At 41.9% G+C, this 24893-nt stretch overlaps 1 protein-coding gene across 2 annotated transcripts in view; it reads right to left on the reverse strand.

Moving 5' to 3' along the window:
* Positions 1-361: 361 nt before the first annotated feature.
* mllt1a (MLLT1 super elongation complex subunit a) overlaps positions 362-24893 on the reverse strand; it is a 29579-nt gene continuing 5047 nt past the window's right edge. Inside the window, exons 2-11 of one of the 2 annotated variants that reach the window (XM_021603956.3) lie at positions 19894-20074; positions 16139-16221; positions 13116-13259; positions 12863-12988; positions 6621-7344; positions 6347-6458; positions 5857-5956; positions 5489-5557; positions 5117-5188; positions 362-4950 (exon numbers count right to left, since the gene is read on the reverse strand). In XM_021603956.3, the coding sequence (XP_021459631.1) occupies positions 4822-4950; positions 5117-5188; positions 5489-5557; positions 5857-5956; positions 6347-6458; positions 6621-7344; positions 12863-12988; positions 13116-13259; positions 16139-16221; positions 19894-20074 (1740 nt within the window). In that variant the 3' untranslated portion in view covers positions 362-4821. Of the gene's footprint in view, positions 4951-5116; positions 5189-5479; positions 5558-5856; positions 5957-6346; positions 6459-6620; positions 7345-12862; positions 12989-13115; positions 13260-16138; positions 16222-19893; positions 20075-24893 lie in introns of both variants that reach the window. The other variant, XM_021603955.3, reaches the window with a different exon arrangement.

The following is a 24893-nucleotide window of genomic DNA, read 5'->3' on the forward strand; positions in this document are numbered from 1 at the left end:
GCATACAAGACAGTTCATGACTGCCAACTAAAGACACATTATTCCGGTTTTACCTGCGTCTCAAGCACTTTTCTTGTATTGGGTGGGGAAGAGTATTCCATATGTGACCTAGCTGGGAAATAAGTTACTCATTCTGTAATATCAAGAGTAGTTATTTTTGCATAATCTTCAATTAGATGGTAGCTATAAGATTATTTTCAGGTAGACACACACAGTACAATGCACAAATGCATGTATAAACCTTATCAAAACCTTTTGAACTCTGCAGTGCCTGATTCACCCCACAATCTGCTCAACATGACTGACCTCCACCCCTTCCAACAGAGCCCATCAAACTGGTCAACTAAGAGCCACAAACACAGACAGTACTCAATTACTTTAATATGATTAAAAAATAAAAAATAACAGTTCTCCTTATTACAACTTGCATTATATGGCCACATGGTGGCATTGTATGCCAAGTTTAAAATACAACATTTTGTTTTTCAGCCCAAGGTAGCATTAACCAAATAAATGGAACACATTTTAGCCCCCCCAAGCAAACCCTCCCTTGATAAATAAATACAGCCAACCCCATCCCCGACACATGACAACCATTGACACAGGAAACGGCCCTCCGCACATGCCCCCCCCCTCACATTCCTAACAGCGTCAGGAGAAGGAACAGTCACCATTTGCTGCTTTTGTCTTTCTATATTGTTAAAATCCACAGTAGATGGTCTACCTTTGATTAATCACACACTCTAACGGCCCTAAGTTTTAGAACCTCATTCAAGAGTTTGACTATTTTCTACATTGTAGAATAATAGTGAAGATATCACAACAATGGAATCATGTAGCAACCAAGGAAGTGTTAAACAAATCAAAATATGCTTTATAGTTGATTCTTCAAAGTAGTCACCCTTTGCCTTGACAGCTTTGCACACTCTTGGCATTCTCTCAACCAGCTTCATGAGGTAGTCACCTGGAATGCATTTCAATTTACAGCGCCTTGTTAAAAGTTCATTTGTGGAATTTCTTTCCTTCTTAATGCATTTGATCCAATCAGTTGTGTTATGACAATGTAGGGGTGGTATACAGAACATAGCGCTATTTGGTAAAAGACCAAGTTCATATTATGGCAAGAACAGCTCAAATAAGCAAAGAAAAAAACAGTCCATCATAATTTTAAGACAGGAAGGTCAGTCACTAAGGAACATTTCAAAAACTTTGAAAGTTTCTTCAAGTGTAGTTGCAAAAACCATCACGCTATGATGAAACTGGCTCTCATGAGGACCGCCACAGGAATGGAAGACCCAGAGTTACCTCTGCTGCAGAGGATAAGTATTAGAGTTACTAGCCTCAAATTGCAGCCCAAATAAATGCTTCACAGAGTTCAAGTAAGACACATCTCAACATCAACTGTTCAGAGGAGACTGTGTGAATCAGGCCTTCATGGTCTAATTGCTGCAAAGAAACTACTACTAAAGGACACCAATAAGAAGAAGAGACTTGGCTTGGGACAAGAAACACAAGCAATGGACATCAGACCAGTGGCAATCTGTCCTTTGGTCTGGAGTCCAAATGGGAGCTTGTTGGTCCCAACCGCCGTGTCTTGTGAGATGCAGAGTAGGTGAACGAATGATCTCTGCATGTATGGTTCCCACCGTGAAGCATGGAGGAAGAGGTGTGATGGTGCTTTGCTGGGGACACGGTCTGTGATTTATTTAGAATTCAAGGCTCACTTAACCAGCATGGCAACCACAGCATTCTGCAGCAATTTATTCCATCGCATCTGATTTGGGCTTAGTGGGACTATCATTTATTTTTCAACAGGACAATGACCCAACACACCTCCAGGTTGTGTAAGGGCTATTTTACCAAGGAGAGTGGTGGAGTGCTACATCAGATGACCTGGCCTCCACAATCCCCCTGACCTCAACCAAATTGAGATAGTTTGGGATGAGTCGAACCAGAGTGAAGGAAAAGCAGCCAACAAGTGCTCAGCATGTGGGAACTCCTTCAAGACTGTTGGAAAACCATTCCAAGTGAAGCTGGTTGAGAGAATGCCAAGAGTGTGCAAAGCTGTCATCGAGGCAAAGGGTGGCTAAGTGTTTAAAACTTTTTTAGTTACTACATGACTCCATGTGTGTTTTTTCATAGTTTTGACATCTTTACTATTATTCTACAATGTAGAAAATAGTAAAAATAATAAATCCTTAAATGAGAAGGTGTTTTAAAACTTTTGACTGGTAGTGTATATTGATATAGATTCAATTGAAATGCTTCCTTCCACCGCAGTATCTTTTTCTATGGTGTTATTGTTTAACAGTTTAAGGGATCGCACTTGGGATAAAAATACAGATAAATATTGAACCAAAGAGAGGGTGACAGTTTGTGCCTGGGCTTCGTAACCATGCCTCATAGAGTACGGACAAATAGAACACTGCCTCATACTTTGAGTTAAAAATACTCAAATTATAATAGGACATAAAAATACTTCTTCTCACTGAAAAGTCCACATTTTCCTCCTTGATAAACGTATACTGGATGATATAGACTTGGTTAGCTCATACATCAAACATATTCCCAACACCTGTTCCGTGGTGTCCAACTGCAACAACTATGATACACAATACAACATTCAGGGAAGTTCTCCATGGCGCAACATTAGGCCTAAAAGAACAGAATTGACAGCATGTTTCTGTATGTATAATAACACACGCCAACACAAATAAAAACTATTAAATCATTTTTAAAAAGGTTGGCAAAAAAAAATCTGTTGTATTGCATGTAAATATTGTATAAAATTCTTAAAAATACAGTTTAGATAATTACTTAAGTACTGAAGTCACCACAGCCAAAAGTGCAGAGGTACATAAATAAAAGATTGACTGTTGGTTGACGGTTGGTGGGGCTTCTCTATGGAAGAGCTGCACAGAGCTGCCTGCCACTCAACCCTTCAGCCCCTCATATTCACACACACGAGGACAAGAACCTTCCTCTCGTTTGAGACACACACAACCCATCCCACTCACACAGTTGCAAAGTACATCTTTTAAAAATCACTGGCAGGGATGTTGACATAGGCACAGCCATACAAATAAAGGGGTGGTGGACAGAGCAGAGTGGATGCAGAGAGGAAATTAAGGCGGTTGCTGTTTCACTCTCGAACAGATCCACACATTCAGACCTCAACACCACAGCACCCTCACAGAGGAGAAGAAGGGCCAGAGAGCTGTGTGTGCACTTTGCAGGCCCATGACACAGAACGGACACAACTATTAAAGCTATTATCATCAAAATAAATACAGCTGTTCACTAGGTGAAACAGAAGGAAAGTGAGGGGGAGCACCCAAAGAGAAAACTTTACCGTTAGTCTGAGTGTGAAACCACAGTGGACGTGAAGGCTAGAGGAGCCCCAGTAAGAGAAACATGACTGACTGAAGCCTGGTCTGGCACTGATCCTATCTATAGAAAACTAAACCTCAGGCACAACACAATATCAGCTATACAACCATTCATATTAGGATCTGGAAAGAAACAAGGCAAAGTACCACTGCTGATGAACAGATGAGTCTTAGGATTTCTGGAAGGCTTGTGTTCCTAATAATAGCAGAGATAGATCACTGGAAGTAGCCTCCAATTTGCACAGAAACCCCACTGGGAGGATCAACTGATTTTAAGAGAGGGCACTTATATGACAAACGGAATTTCAGGCTTCCCAATTAACACTTAGTCAGGAGAGGGACTTTGCTCTTTAACCAGTGTCAGTGGACCCTCACACTGGCCAACGCATAAAGGCACAGAGGATAATATGTTTGTTTCTAGCCCTAGAAAATGAGCAGTAATACATTCATAGCTCACAGGTATCTGAATCGCAATCCCCAAAATACTCCAAACTTATCAGTACAAGTTTGGACGGGGGGGGGGGGGGGGGGTCTATGGCTACGGCTTTTTTACACCCCCCCCCCCCCCCCCCCCCACACACACACACACTTAAAAGGCCATTCAGAAGTGATCCTCCACAGCTATTTCCCCTAGCTGTTGAGCCCTTTCATGCACATCGAGATGGAAGGAGGGAGGGACGTTTGAACTGACAAACTGACAAGAGATGAAGCCCATCCAGAACACTACCACCAATAGGCACATACACAACTTAGTGCCTGTGTGTGTAGAGACACCCTGGCATGGGACCCAAATGCCTCTCACTGTGTGTGTGTGTGTAAGGGCTGTTGCTTGTGCTCAAGCTAGCTTAAAGAACACTGAAAAAGTGACTAACGAAAGACATCCCCCCCCTAAAGCCTCAAATACTCACACAGACACACTCTCCCTCACACACACACACGAATGCATGCATGCATGCATAGACAGGAATATTCCTATAGAGAAATTAACTCCAGCAGAGATGAGGGGGAGGGGAGGAGTGTTGTGCCGGGTAAGAGTGTGAGTGGGGAGGAAGGAGAGGAGAAGTATTGGGTTTGCAATGGCTAGAAGTGAGGCGAGAGGGGGAGGGAGAGGAGAGTGGTCGCATTCCACAGTTCTGCACACAGGCTGCTCTGCTGCTCTCCATAAGAAACATATATAATACATCTCTTGCCAGTCCCAGGCCAGCTCCCCTAGTCTGGTCCTCCAGTCCAGGTTAGAGGGACAGTGGCATAGCTGCTCTGACCTCATCCTCTCTCCTCCCTCATCCTGTTCTTCCATTCTCCAGAAAATAGTGAAAGTGTGTGTTCTGTTGTCCCGCTACAGCTCCACCTCCCCAGTGGGGGTCCAGGGGCCGAGGAGAGACAGCAGCCCAGCACCGGCCCCGCCACGGTCCTCTGCGCTGCAGGCTTCCTGTCACGTGGCCGTGGTCTCCAGGCAGCTCTGTAGTTTGCGCACGGTCAACTCGTCCAGAGAGAACAGGTCAAAGTCAAAGGTGGTGTTGGTCACGTTGAAGTGGCCCGTCTCCTCGATCAGATTCACTATCTGGGGAGAAGAGGGTAATACCCGGGCTTAGATGAACATAAAATCACATTGAACATACAAAATAGCGTGAACTGTGACATGATAAAGGTATGATAACAGAGGACTAAAACGTTAGTTTGTATACGCCACACACTTACATATGTAAACATAACAACCACACACATACCTGCTGTAGGACGTTGCGCTCCCTCAGAGCCATTAGTCTGCGGTGGAGGTCCACCAGCTCCTCTGTGTAGGCCTGAAGAGGATAGTGGAGAACTGCTCAGTGAGTTAACTATTAAAACCGGTCCATTCAGTATGTGATTACTGATTAACCAGTGTTGTCCGCTGCATCTATCTCAGTGAGTTGTACACCAGGAAGAATGTAGAGTGACAAGCTGGTAGTGACATCTAGACTAGTGGTGATAAAGCAGTACTGTAGAATTTGAACTAGAGTATATTGAGCAGTGCACTGGTAATATAATTACTTGATACAGATGTTTGAACTCAAGAGAAATAAGAAAAAAGGTAACAAAGTGTGAATATTTACCCTTCCTACCTTGTCGTATCCCTTCTTCAGCACCTTCTCTGGGCGGCTGCAGATGTCTGGGCTCTTCCTGCCCAAGACCTGCTCAGACAACACAGAGAGAGGTGGAGGGGGGGACAGAGGGATAAACAGATCAGAATGGGAAGGATGGTGCTTTAGGAGAGCAAATATTGATACCACACAGTCTGAGTGTGGTGCTGGGAATACAGAACCCACTGCTTAGCCATCAATGATAACATCCGTTAATGACAAACGTCAACACAGTACATATGCAGAAAGTAAAGTTGGTTGCGTGAGTAACAATCCTTAATGATGCCACTTCATCAGAGCGACAATGGAGAAAGCCGTCCTGGGAGAGATCCTCAGAGTCTGTGTTTTACCTTGTTATTGGAGGAGCTGTGTTTCTGTGGAGGCGGCGCCGGGTCTCGACTGGGGCGGTGCGAGCCTTCACTGCTGTCACTCTCGCTGTCCAGGCTCAGTCTGACAGGGAACAGGAGGGTAAAGGTCAGACAGCGCTCATTGTGCCCTGTTTAGCACAGGGAGCCTGTGTTTGTGGGTGGGAACACATGTTTTGGTGAAGGGATTAGCTTCAAATCTGGGTTTGTGTTCACTCAACTCCGACCATATAAATCTTTACAGATTTCCTTCAAAAACTATGTAACCCCTATAAAACAACAGCGAACACATGTATGGGCTTATGTGCTACAAATACTGACCCACTGTGTCTCATAACACAAATATCCATAGCTAAAGATAACCAGTGAAACTAATTGGAGGAGCATCGTATGTGAAAAGAAAGAGAGAGCAACAAACGTGGAGATATATGGAGCATTAGAGAGAGAATGAGAAAGGAGAGACACAGAATCTTACCGAGAGTCACGGTTGGGCGGGTTGGTCTTGACAGGCGTCCCTTCCTCTGAGCTGCTGTCATCATCATCTGACCCCTCGGACTGTAGGTCCTCCACCATAGAGCGCAGCGGGCCTCGAGTAGATTTACACACCAATAGAGAACATTTGCTAAAATGTACATGTACGCATCACAACCATCAACTAAACATCTGGATAGCTTAGTCTAAAAGAAAAACAAACATGAAATCTCCAATTGATGTAGATGCCAGTCAAGAGATGGTCATAGAGAACTTACCTTGGCCTTGTTTCTGTCCGGGCTCAAAATCAGACTCTGAGCTGGAGTCAGAGCTGGAGCTGGAGTTAGAAGGACTGGAGGGGACTGACTGTTCTGATTTGGAGGAGGCTTCATCCTCAGAGTTGGAGTCGTCAGACTCAGGCAGTTTCTTGGGCTCCTTGGCCTCCTGAGTGTCGGCCCTGCTGCTCTTGGGCCAGCGGCCTTTCTCCTTGGGGGGTTTCTTCTCTGGGTAGCCTGTGATGACTGAAGATGATGAAGAGACCCGGGGAGAGGCTCCGGTGAAGAGCACTGCAGCTGTCCCCTTAGATCCCTCTGAGCTGCCCTTCTTTGGCTTCTTGGCACTGGGTTTTGGAGACTCCGCAGTGGAAGGCCGCTTCCCGGGGGCTTTGGGCTCCAGTGGGCCCCCTCCCCCAGCCCCCCCTCCTTTGGGGGACATGCCCTCCATCTTGGCCTCCTTCAGTGTGAGTTTGGGCTCTTTGAAGGCGGCCTTGGGAAGGACCTTGCCCTCGTCTTTAACTTTGATCTCCGCTGGCTTCTTGGAAGAGGAGGATGAGGGCTCACGGGCACTCTTGCTGCTGCCCCCTCCTCCCCCGTCGCGGTCGCTGTCACCCTTTGACGCCGCCTTGCTCTCAGAGTCTTTGCGGGGGCGTTCGCGGTGCTCCTTGGTTAGCTTGTGGGGCTTGGGCCCTTTACTGCTGCCTCCACTGCCCTCTTTACTGGGCTCCTAAAGACAAGGACAATAGGACGATATTAAACACACAATCACTTTCAAATGGTGTGCTGGTATGGAATAATACGTAGAGTGAAGTTGGGCCCATACGCTCCGCCACATACACATCTATTTGTTGACAATCAAGAAAGGTAAGAGCATTTAAGTGTGCTTTACTCTCTCTATATTGTCTACACTGAGTGTACAAAATATTAAAGGACACCTGCTCTTTCTATGACATAGGCTGACCAGGTGAAAGCGATGATCTCTTATTGATGTCACTTGTGTAATCCACTTCAAATCAGTGTAGATGAAAGGGAGGAGATCGGTTAAAATAATTATTTTTAACTTGAGACAATTGAGACAGATTGTGAATAAGCAAGACAAAAGATTTAAGTGCTTTTGAACGGGGTATTGTAGTAGGTGCCAGGCACACCGGTTTGTGTCAAGAACTGCACGCCGCTGGGTTTTTCACACTCAACAGTTTCCCATGTGTATCAAGAATGGTCCATCACCCAAAGAACATCCAGCCAACTTGACAACTGTGCGAAGCATTGGGGCTCCCGAGTGGCGCAGCAGTCTAAAGCACTGCAGCTCAGTGCTAGAGGAGTCACTATAGACTCTGGTTTTAAAAATTGGAGTCAACAGTCTGTACGGTAGCACCATGGTGTAGCCGGTGGACAGGTAGCTTCTGTCCTCCTCTGGGTACATTGACTTCAATACAAATCCTAGTAGGCTCATGGTTATCACCCTCTTCCATAGACTTACACAGTAATTATGACAACTTCTGGAGGACGTCCTCCAACTTATCAGTGCTCTTCAAGCATGAACTTACATGTTGTCCACCCAATCAAAGGATCAGAGAATGAATATAGTACTGAAAGCATAAGCTACAGCTTGCTAGCACTGCAGTGCATAAAATGTGGCAGGTAGTTGACTCAGAGAGAGAAAGACAATAGTTGAACAGTTTTGAAAAAAAAAAAGAATTTCTTCCCAAAAAAGAGAGTAATTTTTTTTCACTTTCTTAGCTAGCAAATGCAGCTAGCTACTTTATCCTTCTGAAAAACCTTGCTCAAAACAGAGGAATTCTATGTAAGCTAGCTGGCTATGACTATCCAACACAACACTGGAACACTTCCAAGTCAAGGTAAGCATTTGGTTTTACAAATGTATTGCCTCCGGGGCCCGCCGGTGTAACTGCAAAACTGCTTACTGACTGTACACTAACATTACTGCATGATTGTAGCGGGTTTACTAACGCGTTAGTTCTATTAGCTATGTTGACTATGACGTTACTTTAGCTAATATGGTGACAACGATGGTGACAACGATGTAGGCTGTGTGTAGCGGTTATGATACATCATACAGCTGATGTGCTGTGCATTGAAGTCCGCAAGCGAAGGGAAAAAAAGATGAGAAAGGTGCATAGATGCGAGAAGGGATACAATGTGGCTGATACGAAAGTGAACTGTGTTTATGCGTGATCAGGGGTGTATTCATTCCGCCAATTCTGTTGAAAAAGGTTTCTTAAAATAGAAGCAAGCATAATGGCGATAAACATACGAGAATTTGAAACTCTCATTTGTAACTGTTGGACTAATGGTTACACCCTAGATCAGCTAGATGCAGGCAAGTGTGTGCAAGGTCACCATGTGTCACCATGTTGTGCATTTTCATTCATAGGCTAGGTTGTAGCAACCTCATAATGGAAATAGGGAAATGTGAGTACCATGTAGTAGCCTAAACCTATCACTGTTACATCGTACTGGGTGAATGGAATATAAATGACAGTCATTCAATATGCTTTAATAGATAGGTATAAGGCCATGTTCAAGAAAGAAAAAAAAGTCCTCAAAAGAGTCCTCATCTTAAAATGGCAGGCACACACACACACAGTTGAAGTTTACATACACCTTAGCCAAATACATTTAAACTCTGTTTTCCACAATTCCTGACATTTAATCCCAGTAAAAATTCCCTGTTTTAGGTCAGTTACGATCACCACTTTATTTTAAGAATGTGAAATGTCAGAATAATAGTAGAGAGAATGATTTATTTCAGCTTTTATGTCTTTCATCACATTCCCAGCGGGTCAGAAGTTTACATGCACTCAATTAGTATTTGGAAGCATTGCCTTTAAATTGTGTAACTTGGGTCAAACATTTCGGATAGGCTTCCTCAAGCTTCCCACAATTGGGTGAATTTTGGCCCATTCCTCCTGACAAAGCTGGTGTAACTGAGTCAGGTTTATAGGCCTCCTTGCTCCCACACGCTTTTTCAGTTCTACACACACATTTTCTATGGGATTGAGGTCAGGGCTTTGTGATGGCCACTCCAATACCTTGACTTAAGCCATTTTGCCACAACTTTGGAAGTATGCTTGGAGTCATTGTCCATTTGGGAGACCCATTTGCGACCAAGCTTTAACATCCTGACTGATGTCTTCAGATGTTGTTTCAATATATCCACATAATTTCCTAATTCATGATGCCATCTATATTGTGAAGTGCACCAGTCCCTCCTGCAGCAAAGCACCCCCACAACAGGATGCTGCCACCCCCGTGCTTCACGGTTGGGATGGTGTTCTTCGGTTTGCAAGCCTCCCCCTTTTTCCTCCGAACATAACAATGGTCATTATGGCCAAAAAGTTATATTTTTGTTTCATCAGACCAGAGGACATTTTTCCAAAAAGTACAATCTTTGTCCCCCATGTGCAGTTGCAAACCATAGTCTGGCTTTTTTTATGGCAGTTTTGGAGCAGTGGCTTCTTCCCTGCTGAGCGCCCTTCCAGGTTATGTCGTTATAAGACTCGTTTTACTGTGGATATAGATACTTTTGTACCTGTTTCCTCCAGCATCTTCACAAGGTTCTTTGCTGTTGTTCTGAGATTGATTTGCACTTTTTGCACCAAAGGAGACAGAACGCGTCTCCTGCCTGAGCGGTATGACGGCTGCGTGGTCCCATGGTGTTTATACTTGCGTACTATTGTTTGTACAGATGAACATGGTACCTTCAGGCGTTTGGATATTGCTCCCAAGGATGAACCAGACTTGTGGTCTACAATTTTTTTTCTGAGGTCTTGGCTGATTTCTTTAGATGTTCCCATGATGTCAAGCAAAGAGGCACTGAGTTTGAAGGTAGGCCTTGAAATACATCCACGGGTACATTGACTGAAATTATGTCAATTAGCCTATCAGAAGCCATGGCATCATTTTCTGGAATTTTCCAAGCTGTTTAAAAGGCAGTCAACTTAGTGTATGTAAACTTCTGACCCACTGGAATTGTGATACAGTGAATTACAAGTGAAATAATCTGTCTGTAAATAATTGTTGGAAAAATTACTTGTGTCATGCACAAAGTAGATGTCCTAACTGACTTGCCAAAACTACAGTTTGTTAACAAGACATTTGTGGTTGTTTTAAAGTTTTAATGACTCCAACCTAAGTGTATGTGAACTTCTGACTTAAACTGTATCTATATTTTTAACGAGGCAAGTCAGTTAACTTTTTATGGCTGCAGGGACAGTATTGTGTAGCTTGGATGAAAAGGTGCCCATTGTAAACGGCCAGCTCCTCAGTCATAGTTGCTAATATTTGCATATTATTAGTATTGGATAGGAAACACTCTGACGTTTCTAAAATTGTTTGAATTTAGTCTGTGAGTATAACAGAACTCATAGCAGGCAAAAACCTGAGAAATTCCACTTCCTGTTATTGTTTTTTTTCCCTGAGGTGGCAGATTTTCAACCAAGCTCTCATTGAAATTACAGCGAGATATGGATGAGTTTTCACTTCCTACACCTTCCACTAGATGTCAACAGTGAATAGAACTTTGTCTGATGACGAATGTGAAGGGGGGGGGTCGAATGACACAGGAAGTAGTCACCACTGCCACGAGTTGACCATGCATTCACTATGCACGTTCACAGGGGAAACACCTGCGTTCCACCGCTCATCTGAAGTCATTCTAATTCTCCGGTTGGAATGTTATTCAAGACATATGTAAACAACATTCTAAAGATTAATTCAGTACATCATTTGACATGTTTGACATGTTTCTACATTTCGTCACGTTATAGTGGACGCGCTTTGTGACTTTGGAATTGTTTACTAAACGCGCTAACCAAAGTAGCTAATTGGACATAAATAACGGACATTTTCGAACAAATCAAGCATTTATTGTGGACCTGGGATTACTAGGACTGCATTCTGATGAAGCTCATCAAAGGTAAGGAAACATTTATCATGTATTTTCTGGTTTCTGTTGACTCCAACATGGAGGCTAATTTGGCTTCTGTTTTGAGCGCCGTCTCAGATTATTGCATGTGTTGCTTTTTCCGTAAACTTTTTTTGAAATCTGACACAGCGGTTGCATTAAGGAGAGGTATATCTATAATTCCATGTGTATAACTTGTATTATCATCTTAATTTATGATGAGTATTTCTGTTGAAACGATGTGGCTATGCAAAAATCACTTGATGTTTTTGGAACTAGTTAATCTAATAAACCAATGTAAACTCAGATTTTTTTTGAAACGTGAACTTTATCAAACAAAACATGCATGTATTGTGTAACATGAAGTCCTATGAGTGTCATCTGATGAAGATAAAATTAATCACTAACCTTGAATTATCTTTATATCTGGTTTTTGTGAATGCTATATTTCGCTGGAAAATGGCTGTGCTTATAGTGGTTTGGTGGAGACCTAACATAATCGTTTGTAGTGCTTTTGCTGAAAAGCCTATTTGAAATCGGACACTTTGGTGGGATTAACAACGCGAATAGCTTTAAAATGATATAAGACACATGTAGGTTGTAGGAATTGTAATTATGAGATTTCTTTGGTTTTTGAATTTGGCGCCCTCTATTTTCACTGGTAGTTGTCATATAGATCCCGGTATTGGGATTGCAGCCATATTAAGAACAAATTCTTAATTACAATGACGGCATACGGGGGAACAGTGGTTTAACTGCCTTGTGCAGGGGCAGAATGACAGATTTTCACCTCTTCAGCTTGGGGATTCGATCCAGCAACCCTCCGGTTACTTGCCCAAAGCTCTAACCGCTACCTGCCACTCCACATATCCTTCAGAGAACCCAGCTGATCCATCACTACCCAAATCACTCTACTGTCAATGCACTCTTAGCCAAAGGCTCACCGGAGAACTGCCATTCACCTTGTGTCATTCTTATCATTCCACAACATGCATGTACGTATCCATACGCAAAACATAGATCGTCCACGTTAATACTATGATAATTAAACAGATTTTATGTTTTTAATCATGCCTGTGTATTTGGGATGATCCGTGACCCAGAACATGGAGTGGAAGTCCAGCTGGATTAATGAAAGGATCACATTATATGATTAAAAGCTGGGGGAACAAAAGGACACACACACCCACACAGGGTTCCCGTCCCTTATCTCAACTGTACTCTACTCTCCTATCCTCTGCTGTATTGACTGGTTGAGCAACACTTTACACATTCCTACTCCTTCTTATCGGTGTAGTAGGCGAGGTATGGTGCTAACCTTTGACCCGTGGGAGGTCTTGGTCTTCTTGGGGTCTGAGAAGGCAGACAGTGGGATGGTGGGGAGCATGGGGTAGTCTGGACTGGGCCTAGATACTGCCTCCGTCCCTTCCGGCACCACCATGACCTGAGAGACATAGAGAGGCAGAAGAGTGAGGACAAACAACAACACGGTACATTCTCTCTTGCCATTCCACTACAACACTCCCCACTCATCCCATATCATCCCACATGCATCCCTTTCCCCATCTTACCCCTCCAGCCTTGACCAGCTTGCGTCTGAACTCCCGTGTGGGGTTGTTAAAGGTGAGTTTCTCACAGCGCAGGTGATTGACAGGGGGGTTCCCCTCCAGGTTCAGGAAGAGGTCATAGTTGAAACACACCTTCTTAGGCTCCTCCTGTAAATAATAATGAGTTCACATATCTAGTCAGCCCTGCGCTGCCGAGCCCTGTTAAGTCCTTATCAGCAGCATATTATCAGCTAACAGTAAGAATAGCCGATACCCTGGCAAGTTAATAAGAGGCATATCTGGAGTGCACTCACTGATAAGCGCTAACATTCCACATTGGGAGAGAACAGTAGGACATTTTGGTAAACAAACGGATGCTTTCTGAACATGCCAGGAGTCAGAGTTACAGATAAAAGACAGAGGCCAGTAAAAACATTCCCAGCAGACATGCCAGATAAACTGTAGGCCTTTTTAAAACAGGACCTACAGTGACATGAGCAGGTGCAGACAGACAGTACACCAGCCAGACCAGCAGCCAAAGGCCCATTACTAGCATGACCAGTGTTACCACACAGCTGCAGTATCACTAGCATGACCCATGTTGGGTCTACAGTCCAAACACTTAAAAGACACCTTATCCCCTCAGCCCTCAAATTAAGTAGACACTTCTGATGATGTATCATGACATCTGACGATATACAAGGGGCGAGGGAGGAAGGAATGATTTTTAAATGGACCGCCCTTGCCAGGAAATTCGTCACTCGTTCATCCCGCGATGATTGTGTTTTCAGCCACCGGTAGCTTGTCATGACGGTGGCCTGGGGGGTTTATGACAGTCATGAATACCTCTTCCCCCCTTTTTCCTCTCTCTACCCTACTGATGTTACATTTGCAAACCCCTTGGTTAACATAGAGATTCTGGGAACATCAGAAGGTGGGGGGAAATTAATTATATTCTGGTAATCCGACGAATTGAACATATGCGGTGGTACTTAATGAATATGATGTCAGTTCGGTTGTCATCTGAGACATTCTCATCAATGATAAGATGACATAAACTCTACAGTGGAAAGTCTACATATTAGAGTTATCGGATTCACATGGAATTGTTGTTCAGTTTGAATATGAAATTATTCGTGATGGGATGAAATGTGATTTTAGCTTCTAAAAGGTGAGATTTGTGTTTTCATAAGATAGGGCTCTGCTCAATCAGTGGCCTGCCCCTATCAAGGGACATGGGCTATAAAACTTTTCAAACACGCCCTCCTCTCCCTTCCTATATAAGCCCTTGACGACAATATAACCTCATGTTCCGAGGATGTGGGGAAGACGGTCCGATGTCAGAATGGTTCAGATAATAACTACAGAACGAAGCCAACATCAGCGTGAGCTTTGATTGCGAATGGTATGAACGTTGAACTCTTATTCCCTACAGAAGTGATACCTCCTGGCCGTTGAGTTAGCAATAGCCACTGCAAACGAGGGTTAGGGAGGAACAGACAGAGTATCCCATCTATCACACAACGACGTTACTACAACGTATCCAATTGACAACCAGAGACATTCTTCAAAGGACAAAGGACTCGGTTGGACAACACGGCCTTCCATCTACCACCAACCTACTGAAGTGCAGCTCAGAGTAAATATTTATTGCATTTTCCTTTTCCAAATGGGCGGTAATTTAGAATGCATAAGACACTGTATTTACGATAGCACAGCTTCGCCCTTTGTTCCTCAGTCTTCCCGCTCTTTCACTCAAACCCAGCCCCTTTTCTTTTGTGTAACAAGCTGTCATATCTATTCCGCCCGCTAGGGACGTTTTCCTTTATGACGTAATTTGTAATCAGGTTATGATTTAATTATGTGTATGTGTAATTCTGTGTGATTAGTTAGGTATTTAGTAAATAAATAATTAAACCCAATTTTGTATTGCCGATTCAACTTGTTAGCCAGGGTTGGTGCAGATAACCAAGAATTTACAACTTTCAGATGAGACTGAATTAAGATGACGATTAATATTGACTGCTATTGATGTAAAATATTACTAGGTCTTTAAGAGTTTATTCGGAAGATAACAGCTCTATAAATATTATTTCGTGGTGCCCCGACTTTAGCTAATTACATTTACATGATTAGCTCAATCAGGTAATATTAATAAACATTATTAATATTATTTTATAGAATAGCAAGTCATATCACTTAATCCAGCTTAGCCAAAGACAACACTTAGGTGCTTTATATGCCCTACAGTCAATTATGATTGCATATCTACTAACATTCGATATATAATTATTAATATACGCCTACTGTACGATAGCTAGCAAATTATTTAGCTAACTAACGTTAGCCTGCCTAGCTGGAACTTCTGAAGGAAAATGTACAATTTCCAAAACCTAACTAAACAAAAACATAATTACTTTTACGAGACGTGTTTGTGCCATCATGTGCATTAGTAGCACAATTTAACTTATTTTCATTCATTTTTACACTTGTATATTGACATTGATGTTTTAATTGTTGGCTGACTTTTCTTAGCGGATGTACAATCGTCACGAACTGAATTATGGGGAGTTTCAGGCCCCGAAGTGAACACAATTGTACACTCGCAACCTCGTCTAAAAACGAGGGCTGAGGGGCTTATGTTGCAAACTTCCCTTGTTTGGCTAATCATTTGGATTCCACCAAGGGCATAAGGCAAGGGTAAGTGGACGAGGGTGTGTCTTTTATGAGTTTGAACCGCAGCCCTGGTGTCTCCACACACATGGTCACATGACTAAAAGCAGCAAATGAACCACGTGCGCACATTGAATACCAACCAAACGACACAAATATTGATAGACTCAAAAGAAAGAAAAACTATTCAGACTGTGCCAATTAATATAAACAAGCCATTGTAGGAGAACTATATCAGATTTGATTTCAGGAAAAGGCTTAGAACACCAGAGAAAATCTTATCCATTAGGAATCACATGTAACAGTAGCCCACATTCTGAGGGATAGTGACACTTAACATAGTACCATTACAGAGGCTGTGACTGAGCTCTCACCTTGTTCTTGAAGTAGACCTCGATGGGCATGAGGAACCCAGCGTAGCCCGACTCCTCCACTTTGTATGGTGGCTCCTTGCATACTGAAGAGACAACACAGGCACATCAGCCCCATACATTCAGTTGGATAACATCAATGGTCATTGCTAGAAGGCTAATGGGGAACTAGCTACAGCCTCCCTGGGAGAGGCAGTCATTACAACCTAAAGCTTGTGAGAGCCACCATGGGCCGTAACCACCATGATCACCGCCGTGGGCCGTAACCACCATGATCACCGCCGTGGGCCGTAACCACCATGATCACCGCCGTGGGCCGTAACCATCATGATCACCTCCATGGGCAGAAACCATCATGATCACCGCCATGGGCAGTAACCATAATGACCCTAAGCTTTACAGTGACTTAATGAGGTTAGATGTGCCTGGTCTGGAGAAGAGTAGTAGGCAATGCTCTATAGTAGAGGTCGACCGATTAATCGGCATGGCCGATTTCAAGTTTTTATAACAATCTGTAAATCGGCATTTTTGGAAGCCGATTATGGCCGATTACATTACATTCCACGAGGAAACTGCGTGGCAGGCTGACCACCTGTTACGCGAGTGCAGCAAGGAGCCAAGGTAAGTTGCTAGCTAGCATTAAACTTATCTTCATATAATCACTAGTTAACTACACATGGTTGATGATATTACTAGGCTAACTAGCTTGTCCTGCGTTGCATATAATCAATGCGGTGCCTGTTGATTCAATGATAAATTACAGCCTACTTCGCCAAACGGGGGATGATTTATCAAAAGCGCATTCGCGAAAATCGTTGCACGAATGTACCTAACTATAAACATCAATGCCTTTCTTAAAATCAATACACAGAAGTATATTTTTTTAAACATGCATATTTAGTTAAAAATAAATTCATGTTAGCAGGCAATATTAACTAGGGAAATTGTGTCACTTCTCTTGCGTTCATTGCACGCAGTCTTGGTATATGCAGCAGTTTGGGCCGCCTGGCTCGTTGCAAACTAATTTGCCAGAATTGATTTATTATGACATAACATTGTAGGTTGTGCAATGTAACACCAATATTTAGACTTAGGGTGGCCGCCCGTTCGATAAAATACGGGACGATTCTGTATTTCACTGAAAGAATAAACGTTTTGTTTTCGAAATGATCGTTTCCGGATTTGACCATATTAATGACCAACGGCTCGTATTTCTGTGATCATTATGTTATAAGTCTATGATTAAGTCTATGATTTGATAGAGCAGTCCGACTGAGCGATGGTAGGCGGCAGTAAGTGTTCATTCAAACTTTACTGCGTATGCCAGCAGTTCTTAGCAATGCTTGCTTCACAGCGCTGTATAGGACTTCAAGCCTATCAACTCCTGAGATTAGGCTTGCAATACTATAGTCCATAAAATAACATCCAATTGTCAAAAGTATATGAAATACAAATGGTAGAGAGAGAAATAGTCGACGAGGCATAATTCCTATAATACCTAAAACTTCTTAACTGGGAATATTGAACCACCAGCTTTCATATGTTCTCAGGTTCTGACCAAGGAACTTCAATGTTTTTACATGGCACATATTGTACTTTTACTTTCTTCTCCAACACTGTGTTTTTGCATTATTTAAAATCAAATTGAGCATGTTTCATTATTTATTTGAGAATAAATAGATTATTTATATATTATATTAAGTTAAAATAAGCATTCATTGCTCATTCAGTATTGCTGTAATTGTCATTATTACATATACACACACACAGTTGAAGTTGGAAGTTTACATGCACTTAGGTTGGAGTCATTAAAACTAGTTTTTCAACCACTCCACAAATTTCTTGTTAACAAACTATAGTTTTGGCAAGTCGGTTAGGCCATCTACTTTGTGCATGAGACAAGTAATTTTTCCAACAATTGTTTACAGACAGATTATTTCACTTATAATTCACTGTATCACAATTCCAGTGGGTCAGAAGTTCACACTAAGTTGACTGTGCCTTTAAACAGCTTAGAAAATTCCAGAAAATTATGTCATGGCTTTAGAAGCTTCTGATAGGATAATCAACATAATTGGAGTCAATTGGAGGTGTACCTGTGGATGTATTTCAAGGCCTACCTTCAAACTCAGTGCCTCTTTCATCATGGGAAAATCAAGAGAAATCAGCCAAGACCTCAGAAGAAAATTGTGGACCTCCACAAGTCTGGTTCACACAAATTTCAAAAGCCTGAAGGTACCACGTTCATCTGTACAAACAATAGTACGCAAGTATAAAAACCATGGGACCACGCAGCCGTCATACCTCTCAGGAAGACGACGAGTCCTGTCTCCTAGAGATGAACGTACTTTGGTGCGAAAAGTGCAAATAAATCCCAGAACAACAGCAAAGGACCTTGTGAAGATTCTGGAGGAAACAGGTACAAACGTATCTATATCCACAGTAAAACAAGTCCTATATCGACATAACATGAAAGACCGCTCAGCAAGGAAGAAGCCACTGCTCTGACACCACCATAAAAAAAGCCAGACTACGGTTTGCAACTGCAGATGGGGACAAAGATCGTACTTTTTGGAGAAATGTCCTCTGGTCTGATGAAACAAAAATAGAACTGCTTGACCATAATGACAATCATTACGTTTTGAGGAAAAAGGGTGAGGCTTGCAAGCCGAAGAACACCATCCCAACAGTGAAGGACAGGGGTGGCAGCATCATGTTGTGGAGGTACTTTGCTGCAGGAGGGACATCACACAATAAATGGCATCATGAGGAAGGGAAATTATGTGGATATATTGAAGCAACATCTCAAGACATCAGTCAGGAAGTTAAAGCTTTGTCACAAATGGGTCTTCCAAATGGACAATGACCCCAAGCATACTTCCAAAGTTGTGGTAAAAAGGCTTAAGGACAACAAAGTCAAGGTATTGGAGTGGCCATCACAAAGCCCTGACCTCAATCCTATAGAAAAATTGTGTGCAGAACTGAAAAAGCTTGTGCGAGCAAGGAGGCCAACAACCTGACTCAGTTACACCAGCTATGTCAGGAGGAATGGGCCAAAAGTTCACCCAACTTATTGTGGGAAGCTTGTGGAAGGCTACCCAAAACGTTTGACCCAAGTTTAAATTGTTTAAGGCAATTCTACCAAATAGTAATTGAGTGTATGTAAACTTCTGACCCACTGGGAATGCGATGAAATAAATAAAAGCTGAAATAAATCACTCTCTACTATTATTCTGACATTTCACATTTTTTAAATAAAGTGGTGATCCTAACTGACCTAAGACAGGGAATTTTTACTAGGATTAAATGTCAGGAATTGTGAAAAACAGAGTTTAAATGTAGTTGGCTAAGGTGTATGTAAACTTCCGACTTCAACTGTATATATGAACATTTTGAGGAGAGGATTCACCTTTACAAATTTGTCTTGACATCCTCTCCTCAAAATTATAATATATACAGTTGAAGTCGGAAGTTTACATACACCTTAGCCGAAAATAATTGGAATCGGCGTTGAAAAATCATTAAAAAATCAAATGTAAATAAAAAATAAATAAAATCGGTCGACCTCTACTCTATAGGCCTTCTGTGTGTGTGCACATCACACTACCATAGAATAAATGTAACAGTATTGGTTAACACAAAGTTGTCAAGGTGAATCCTCTCTCCACTCCCCAAACAAAAACAAACAAAGTAATCACAGAACCAGTTTGAGGCAAGTTCATTTGTGTGTGTGCATGAGTATGCTTTGTCCAACCCACCTCTCTTGGGTTTGGGGAAGCTCTCATGTAGCCGGAAGACAACCTTCTCCACAAAGTGCTGTATGTCCCCAGTCTCAGGCCCTCGCACAAACACCATCCAGTCGTGGGTGAAGCCCTCCGAGGTCACCTTCTTCCTCAACTGGGCTCGGTGTCCTAGCTCCAGCTTCACCTGCACTGTGCACTGCAGACACAAGGTCAGACATACAGTGCCTTCAGAAAGTATTCCCACCCCTTCCCTTTTTCCACATTTTGATGTTCGAGCCCCAATTTAAAATGGATTAAATTTTGATATTTTTTTGTCACTTGCCTACACACAATACCCCATAATGTTAAACTGGAATTATATTAACTCAAAATTATTTTTTTAATTAAAAATGAAAAGCTGAAATGTCTTGAGTCAATAAGTAAGTATTCAACCCCTTTATTATGGCAAGTCTAAATAAATTCAGGAGTCAAAATGTGCTTAACAAGTCACATAATAAATTGCATGGACTCACTGTGTGCAATAATAGTGTTCAACATGATTTTTGAATGACTAGCCTACCTCATCTCTGTACCCCACACACACAATTATCTGTAAGGTCCCTCAGTCGAGCAGTGAATTTCAAACAGATTCAACCACAAAGACCAGGGAGGTTTTCCAACCCCTCGCAAAGAAGGACACCTATTGGTAGATGGGTAAAAATAAAAAAGCAGACATTGAATATCCCTTTGAGCATGGTGTAGTTATTAGTTACACGTTGGTGTATCGTATTGACACCCAGTCACTACAAAGATACAGGCATCCTTCCTAACTAAGTTGCTGGAGAGGAAGGACAATGGTGGCCAATGGTGACTTTAAAACAATTTTTGTTTTAAAGTTTAATGGCTGTGATAGAAGAAAACTGAGGATGGATCAAAAATATTGTAGTAACGCCACAATACTAACCTAATTGACAGAGTGAAAAGAAGGAAGTCTGTACTAGAGATTGACCAATTAATCGGAATGGCCGATTTAATTAAGGCCGATTTCAAGTTCTCATAACAATCGGTAATCTGCATTTTTGGACACCGATTATGGCCGATTACATTGCACTACACGAGGAGACTGCGTGGCAGGCTGACTACCTGTTATGTGAGTGCAGCAAGGAGCCAAGGTAAGGTGCTAGCTAGCATTAAACGTATCTTGTAAAAAACAATCAATCTTAACATAATCACAAGTTAACTACACATGGTTGATGATATTACTAGTTTATCTAGCTTGTCCTGCGTTGCATATAATCGATGCGGTGCCTGTTAATTTATCATTGAATCACAGCCTACTTTGCCAAAAAAAGGCACTATCGTAGCACCAAAGTGTCCCTAATCATAAACATCAACGCCGTTCTTAAAATCAATACACAAGTATATATTTTTAAACCTGTATATTTTGTTAATATTGCCTGCTAACATTAATTTCTTTTAACTAGGGAAATTGTGTCACTTCTCTTGCATTCTGTGCAACAGAGTCAGAGTATATGCAGCAGTTTGGGCCGCCTGTCTCGTTGAACTGTGAAGACCATTTCTTCCTAACAAAGACAGCCAACTGGGGGATGATTTATCAAAAGCGCATTTGTGAAAAAACCAGAAGAAAAACAGAAGTATATTTTATTTAAACCTGCATATTTAGTTAAAATAAATTCATGTTAGCAGGCAATACTAAACTAGGGAAATTGTGTCACTTCTCTTGCGTTCATTGCACGCAGAGTCAGGGTATATGCAGCAGTTTGTCCGCCTGGCTCGTTGCGAACTAATTTGCCAGAATTTTACGTAATTATGACATAACATTGAGGGTTGTGCAATGTAACAGTAATATTTAGACTTAGGGTGGCCGCCCGTTAGATAAAATACGGAACGGTTCAGTATTTCACTGAAAGAATAAACGTTTTGTTTTCAAAATTATCGTTTCCGGATTTGATCATATTAATGGCTCATATTTCTGTGTGTTATTATATTATAATTAAGTCTATGATTTGATAAAGCAGTCTGACTGAGCGGTGGTAGGCAGCAGCAGGCTCGTAAGCATTCATTCAAACAGCACTTTACTGCGTTTGCCAGCAGCTCTTCACAATGCTTCAAGCATTGAACTGTTTATTAATTCAAGCCTATCAACTCCCGAGATTAGGCTGGCAATACTAAAGTACCTATTAGAACATCCAATAGTCAAATGTATATATGAAATACAAATGGTATAGAGAGAAATAGTCCTATAATAACTACAACCTAAAACTTCTTACCTGGGAATATTGAAAACTCATGTTAAAAGGAAACATGCATCCTGTTTGTAACAAGGCACTAAAGTAATACTTCAAAAAATGTGGCAAAGCAATTAACTTTTTGTCCTGAATACAAAGCGCAATGTTTAGGGCAAATCCAATACAACACATTACTGAGTACCAAGCATAGTGGTGGCTGCTGTTATGGGTATGCTTGTAAATGGTAAAGACTGGGAAGTATTTCAGGATAACAAAGAAACGGAATGGAGCTAAGCACAGGCAAAATCCTAGAGGAAAACCTGGTTCAGTCTGCATTCCACTAGACACTGGGAGATTAAGTCGCCTTTCAGCAGGACAATAACCTAAAACACAAGGCAAAATCTATATTGGAGTTGCTTACCAAGAAGACAGTGAATGTTCTGGAGTGGCCAAGAAAGTGTTTAACTTCAATCTGCTTTAAAAGCTATGGTAAGACTTGAAAATGGTTGTCTAGCAATGATCAACAACCAACTTGACAGAACTTGAGGAATTATGAAAATTAAAGAAAAATGGGCAAATATTGTACAATCCAGGTGTGCAAAGCTCTGAGACTTACCCAGAAAGACTCACAGCTGTAATTTGCTGCCAAAGTTTAATCTAACATGTATTGACTCGGGGGTGTGAATACTAATGTAAATGATATCTTTTTGTTTTTAATTTTCAATAAATTTGCTGAAATGTCTAAAAACATGTTTTCACTTTGTCAATATGGGGTATTGTGTTTAGATGGATGAGGAAATGTTTATCAATTTTGAATTCAGGCTGTAACAACAAAATGTGGAATACGTCAAGAGGAAGGAATACTTTCTGAAGGCAGTGTAGCAAAGAAAAACGTTTTTTTTTTTTTTAAATCAGTAGGCTTGGCATCTTTATTTTTATTTATTTCACCTTTATTTAACCAGGTAGGCTAGTTGAGAAAAAGTTCTCATTTACAACTGCGACCTGGACAAGATAAAGCAAATCAGTGCAACACAAACAGAGTTACAAATAGAACAAACAAACATACGGTCAATAATACAATAGATAAAAGTCTATATACAGTGTGTGCAAATGAGGTGGCAGGGTAGCATAGCGGTTAGAGCGTTGGACTAGTAACCGGAAGGTTGCAAGTTCAAACCCCCGAGCTGACAAGGTACAAATCTGTCATTCTGCCCCTGAACAGTTCCCTGTTCCTAGGCCGTCATTGAAAATAAGAATTTGTTCTTAACTAGTTAAATAAAGGTAAAAAAAAACTAAAAAAACATTAAAAGGGTAGGATAACAGAGGTAAGGCATAAACATAGTTGAAATAATTACAATATAGCAATTAAACACTGGAGTGATACATGTGCAGACGATGAGTGTGCAAGTAGAGATACTGGGGTGCAAAGGAGAAAAATAAATAAAATAACAGTATGGGGATGAGTTAGTTGGATGAGCTATTTACAGATGGGCTAGGTGCAGTTATCTGTGAGCTGCTCTGGTGCTTAAAGCTAGTGAGGGAGATATGAGTCTCCAGGTTCAGTGATTTTTGCAGTTTGTTCCAGTCATTGGCAGCAGAGAACTGGAAGGAAAGGCGGCCGAAGGAGGAATTGACTTTGGGGGTGACTAGTGAAATATACCTGCTGGAGTGCGTGCTACGGGTGGGTGCTGCGATGGTGACCAGCGAGCAAAGACTTATAGATGACCTGGAGCCAGTGGGTTTGGCGACGAATATGATGCGAGGGCCAGCCAACGAGAGCATACAGGTTGCAATGGTGAGTAGTACATGGGGCTTTGGTGACAAAACGGATGACACTGTGATAGCAAACTGGATGCAGTCTGAGTAGAGCGTTGGGGGCTATTTTGTACATTACAGATGGGCTATGTACAGGTGCAGTGATCTGCTCTGACTTCGCCGAAGTGAAGGATCGGTAGGATAGTCAGTTTTACGAGGGTATGTTTGGCAGCATGAGTGAAGGATGCTTTGTTGCGGAATAGGAAGCCGATTCTAAATTTAAGTTTGGATTGGAGATGCTTAATGCGAGTCGAAGGGGAGTTTACAGTCTAGCCAGACACCTGGGTATTTGTAGTTGTCCACAAATTCTAAGTCAGAACCGTCCAGAGTAGTGATGCTGGACGGGCGGGCAGGTGTGGGCAGCGATCGGTTGAAGAGCATACACTTAGCTTAAATGCAAGTAAAACTATTTTGTCAGGACAAGATGCTAGAATATGCATATAATTGACAGCTTAGGATAGAAAACACTAAAGTTTCCAAAACTGTAAAAATATTGTCTGTGAGTATAACAGAACTGATATTGCAAGCGAAAGCCTGAGAAAAATCTAATCAGGAAGGGACTCTTATTTAGAACGCTCTGCGTTCCTATTGAGCAGTGAATGAGATATCAACCAGATTCCTTTTTCAATGGCTTCCCTAATGTGTCTAGTGTCACAATACATAGTTCCAGGCTTTTATTTTGAAAAATGAGCCTGAACGTCAACATTGCGTCAGTGGTCAGCTGGAGTCTCTCAGAGTGTTTTGTGCGTAAGAGACAAATGTGGCCATTGTTTCTCTCTTTCCTACTAAGAAGCCACCTGTCCCAGTTGATATATTATCAAATAGATATTTGAAAAACACCTTGAGGTTTGAGTATAAACAACATTTGCCATGTTTCTGTCGATATTATGGAGCTAATTTGGAATATTTTTCGCCGTTGTCGTGACCGCAATTTCCAGTCGAATTCTCAGCCAAACGTGAAGAACTTATTTC

This window comes from Oncorhynchus mykiss, chromosome 5, assembly GCF_057628025.1.
Source record: "Oncorhynchus mykiss isolate SJ-2025 chromosome 5, ASM5762802v1, whole genome shotgun sequence".
Lineage (NCBI taxonomy): Eukaryota > Metazoa > Chordata > Actinopteri > Salmoniformes > Salmonidae > Oncorhynchus > Oncorhynchus mykiss.